The sequence below is a fragment of the Chaetura pelagica genome, unplaced genomic scaffold (genome assembly GCF_000747805.2).
Source record: "Chaetura pelagica isolate M959 unplaced genomic scaffold, ChaPel_1.0 scaffold1407, whole genome shotgun sequence".
Taxonomy (NCBI): Eukaryota; Metazoa; Chordata; class Aves; order Apodiformes; family Apodidae; genus Chaetura; species Chaetura pelagica.
In genome coordinates this window covers 328,796-333,736 of record NW_009953954.1, presented here as the reverse complement: position 1 = coordinate 333,736, position 4,941 = coordinate 328,796, and the positions used below count along the sequence as shown (strand labels likewise).

The following is a 4,941-nucleotide window of genomic DNA, read 5'->3' as shown; positions in this document are numbered from 1 at the left end:
AGTCCGGGGGTGCCTGGGTGTCCCTTGGTGACACTTGCACGGCTGTTTTTAACACTGGTTTTTGCCCCTGCGGCAGCAGCTGAGTGAAGACCCCTCCTCCTCGTCCTGCTGCGCTCAGCGAGGGGTTCCCCATCCATGGGCACACAGTGAACGTTTCCAGCATCGCCTGGGGTGAGCCCGGCCCTGTGCGCTCAACCCCCCCCCCCGACTCCCTCGATGATTGTTGGGTTTGTAACCACCTTTGTATCAAATCTCAAGCCCCCAGCGCTGGTCGCCCTGTTGGGTTACAGCTCCCACCCCTGGCAGTCACTGCTGGGGATGCCGGTGTCTCTTTTTATTTCTTCCGAGGCCACCTCAGCTGCTGTTTTCTCTCCAGCCGGAGGAAGGGGAAAGGGGGGGTTTTGCACCCCAGCAGCAGAGGCTCTGTCATCGCCCCCATCTGGAGATAAAAATAAAATAAAGGCTTTAGGTTGGGGCAGTAGCTGGACAGCTCCCCGGGCTGTAACCGGCTGGCAGGTCTGCCCCATCTGTGCCAGGTCTGCCCTGAGCACCAGGGCACTGCACAGGAGAGGACGTGGTGGGAACACTGTGTTTCTGTGGTCAGCCATGGTTCACCTCCAGGGTCGTGGAGGCTTCGTTTGTTTTCTTGGGTTTGGTTTTCTCCCCCACCCTCTGCTGCGAGGAGGGGAAGCTGCGATGCAGAGCGGGCAGGGAGCAAGAGGGAAGATGAGTGCAACTTCCTGTCTTTGGCGGGTTTGAGTGAACTTTGAAACCAAAGCGGTTGCATTCAGTGCCCAGCGAGCTCCTTGTCATCACTCAGTTCAACTGTCACATGAAATCATCTCAGTTTTATGGTAGTTCCTACGTTGTAGGTATGTCTGTGTAACACCCTGACCACAGAATTGTTATTGACAGCAGCCAAACGCCCCAGGGCGTAGCCAGCAGCAGGGCTGTTTGTCCCTGTGGGGCTGTAGCTTTATGGCAGCAAGGGCTGGCTGCTCTGGGCAGTGCTGGGCTGGCTCCGGGAGGATGGACACGTCCCTGGATGGACCACCCCATTCCTGAAGGCCGGGTGGCGGCTGCGGCAAACGCGAGGGGGGGGTGTCCAGCCCCATGGAGCACCCCGGGGCACCTCTGCAGCAATTAATCCCTTTGTGCTGGTGGGGTTGATCACCCAGAGCGCCCCAGGACGGGGGTCTCGGGTGGGCTCGGTGCTCCCGGCTGCCTGTCCCTGCAGGAGGATCGAGGACTGCCTGCCCCCGCTGGAGGACTCCCCGACCAAGAGGTTCTCCCCCTCCAAGCGCAAGCAGTACTACATCAACAAGGCCATCCGCAACTCGGACCTCATCCCCAGGGCCAAGGGCCGCAAGAGCCTGCAGAGGCTGGAGAACAGTAAGGAGCCTGAGCTGGGTCTTCCCCAGGGTGGGCAGCCCCTGCCCCGAGCCCTCGGCGGTGGGGGGGGCCCTGGGGCCCAGCTGCCCCCTCAGGGGTTTGCTCTTCCCTCCTAGCTCGCTTCCTGATGACGCTGCTGGAGCGAGATGAATGTGGGAGCGACGAGGGTGAGCTCGACCGCTCTGCTCCCCCGAGCATCTTCACTGAGGCCTGTAACAACGAGACCTACGTGGAGGTGGGTGCTGGGGGCCCTGGCCTGGCACGTGCAGCTCCAGTGGGACCTGGTTCTTGTACCTTGCTCCTCCAACCAGAGCAGCTCCCTGGCCTGAGCTGCTGTTCCTGGGCTGTCCCTGGGGGGTCGGTGAGGAGGGGGCTCCTGGGGTGCCAAGGGGTGGCCATGCACTGGTGGGCACTCCTGGGACACCTCTGCAGCGGGGCCTGGTGCCGTGTCTTGTCAGATCTGGAATGACTTCATGAACCGGTCGGGAGAAGAGCAGGAGCGAGTCCTGCTCTACTTGGAGGAGGAAGCTGGGAAGAAGCACAGGAGGAAGCTGCCCGGCAAGAGCGAGGACAAGTGGAAAGGTGCTGGGAGGAGACGCTGGGTGGGGAGAGCCTCTCCCTTGTGTGTGTTTTGGGAGGGACACTCATCCCTGAGGGCTCCATCCTGCTTCCTGTGTCCTCCCCTCATGGTGAGGCTTGAGGACGATAGAGCTGACCCCTTGGGTGCTGTAGCGAGGGGGTTGTGCCCAGCAGACCCCTGTGGACCTGTGAGGGTTCGTAGGAGATGGGAGTAGCCGGGGTGATGGGCACAGACCTCCAGATCTCCACAGCCTCCTTGGCTGGGGAGGGTAGTGCTGGTCTGGGGGTGACACCTGAGGTCCCCTGGGGTGGCTGGGGGGATGTTGGGCTCCTTTGCTGAGCTTAAACTTTATAGATGTGAGGCTGTGACTTAAGACACACTGAATTAACAACACATGCTTTAGGCTAGTAAATATGGCACTACAGAGGAGTTCCCCTAATCACGGTCCAGATGGGTTGCAAAGCAGGACTTCATCTTTGGCACTTCAGAAGATCCCTACCAGGACAATAAAGTTTCAGGATTTAGTTGCTGTTGTTGTTTTTTGTGGGTTTTAAAAATTAACTTCCAGCATTGAATCCTTTTTGAACAAGCATCATTATTTTTTTGTGAGACCAAATAGACTGGGAGTTCCTTGTACAAAGTTTTCACTAACATGACAGCTTAAGCTTATGAAATAAATTTTCTTTATATAATTACTGATAAAAGGCCACAGCTGAAACTTTGGGAAGCTCAGGCTCAAATCCTGTCTCATACAAGCATTTCTTCAAAGTTCTCAATAAACATAAAAAAAGCCATCTGTAAAAATGGAATAAACACATAACTTCTAAAATTAAAGCTCAAAGGTCACTATCTTCAGAGTCTCTTTGTTACAGTAAACAATATTAATACTCTTCAAATATTTTTTCAGAAAAAAAATTTATTGCTATCTTCAGGCCCAATTCTGCAAACATTTCTTGGAGGAAAAGTAGTTTCCTTAATGAAGCTATTCTTACCAGCAAAGCTATTAATTGTGCAAGGCTTTTCAGAATCAGCCCCCATTACAGTTAATTTATTGGCACAAAAATACTTTTGTGCTCTTTTTAGCAAAACCATTTCAGGCAGAACTCATCTTAAAAGAAAGGACTGAGCAAGCATTTGTGTGACATTAACAGCTGGACCATTTGCAAGTGAAATTAATGCTGTATTGGTATTAGGAGAGTTCAAGAACTACTGCCTATTTGGTTGTAAACTTGAGAAGATATGGGCACTGTACTTGTTCATGTTTATACAACACCCAACCCAGCACAGCTCTCAGCAGAATTGGAACCCCACGAGTCTCAGTAACCCTAAAAAAAGCATTAGTGACATCTGCTACAAATTCTGCAATAATGAATACATATCACAGCTTTCCTTGTGCATCTGATAGACTTTTCTGGGGTTTGTCTGAAATGTTTGTGATAACTGGAGTCAAAATAAGGACTTAAGCACCTTGAAAATACATGTCTGCCCCGAGCCCTCGGCGGTGGGGGTGGCCCTGGGGCCCAGCTGCCCCCTCAGGGGTTTGCTCTTCCCTCCTAGCTCGCTTCCTGATGACGCTGCTGGAGCGAGATGAATGTGGGAGCGACGAGGGTGAGCTCGACCGCTCTGCTCCCCCGAGCATCTTCACTGAGGCCTGTAACAACGAGACCTACGTGGAGGTGGGTGCTGGGGGCCCTGGCCTGGCACGTGCAGCTCCAGTGGGACCTGGTTCTTGTACCTTGCTCCTCCAACCAGAGCAGCTCCCTGGCCTGAGCTGCTGTTCCTGGGCTGTCCCTGGGGGGTCGGTGAGGAGGGGGCTCCTGGGGTGCCAAGGGGTGGCCATGCACTGGTGGGCACTCCTGGGACACCTCTGCAGCGGGGCCTGGTGCCGTGTCTTGTCAGATCTGGAATGACTTCATGAACCGGTCGGGAGAAGAGCAGGAGCGAGTCCTGCTCTACTTGGAGGAGGAAGCTGGGAAGAAGCACAGGAGGAAGCTGCCCGGCAAGAGCGAGGACAAGTGGAAAGGTGCTGGGAGGAGACGCTGGGTGGGGAGAGCCTCTCCCTTGTGTGTGTTTTGGGAGGGACACTCATCCCTGAGGGCTCCATCCTGCTTCCTGTGTCCTCCCCTCATGGTGAGGCTTGAGGACGATAGAGCTGACCCCTTGGGTGCTGTAGCGAGGGGGTTGTGCCCAGCAGACCCCTGTGGACCTGTGAGGGTTCGTAGGAGATGGGAGTAGCCGGGGTGATGGGCACAGACCTCCAGATCTCCACAGCCTCCTTGGCTGGGGAGGGTAGTGCTGGTCTGGGGGTGACACCTGAGGTCCCCTGGGGTGGCTGGGGGGATGTTGGGCTCCTTCCGAGAGGTGATGCTGTGTGGGCACCAGGGATGGGATCAGTGCTTGAGTCCCTTCTGTCCTCTCCGTGGCTCCAGAGCACCCTGCTGACACCCCCCAGGAGTGTTTCCAGCGCATCAGCCGCCGCCTCCGCGCCACCCTGAAGCGGGGCCGGATCCCCATGGTGAGCGGGGGCCGGGGGGGCTGGGGTGGGCAGGGCCTGTGTCCTGGGGACTGTCCCTTGGTCTTGGCACAGTCACCGAGCCGGACAAGGGCTGAATTTCAGATGAGCTACTGAGGAACGTGCTCCAGTTCCCAGCTGACCTGCAGCAGGGGCTGCAGACACTGACCCACTGCAGGCAGGTTCTTCTGCCTCCATTCAGATTTTCCTGGTAGCTACAGGACACTTGTATGTGGTTATGTCACCATCTCTGCTTATTGGGCAGCAAGTGATGGGGAACCCAGCGTGTTTGCCCACAGGGGCAGCGGGGGAGCCTTTGGGGTATCTGCACAAGGCGATTTTGAACAACTTAAATGTGTTTTGGAGGGATCAAACTGCATAAACCACTGAGCAGGCGATTAAGTCTGGCTGGCGAGGCCAGCGTGGCCCAGTGCTGCCTGGCTCGGGGAGCTGAGCA

The 4,941-nt window shown here is 55.9% G+C and overlaps 1 protein-coding gene across 1 annotated transcript in view; it reads left to right on the top strand.

Annotated features, from left to right (window-relative positions):
* Nucleotides 1–4,941, top strand: part of R3HDM4 (R3H domain containing 4) — a 23,747-nt gene that overhangs the window by 15,324 nt on the left and 3,482 nt on the right. The window contains exons 2-5 of the mRNA XM_010001854.1: nucleotides 1,238–1,392; nucleotides 1,509–1,627; nucleotides 1,851–1,974; nucleotides 4,402–4,487. Coding sequence (XP_010000156.1) covers nucleotides 1,238–1,392; nucleotides 1,509–1,627; nucleotides 1,851–1,974; nucleotides 4,402–4,487 — 484 coding nt within the window. The remainder of the gene's footprint in view (nucleotides 1–1,237; nucleotides 1,393–1,508; nucleotides 1,628–1,850; nucleotides 1,975–4,401; nucleotides 4,488–4,941) is intronic.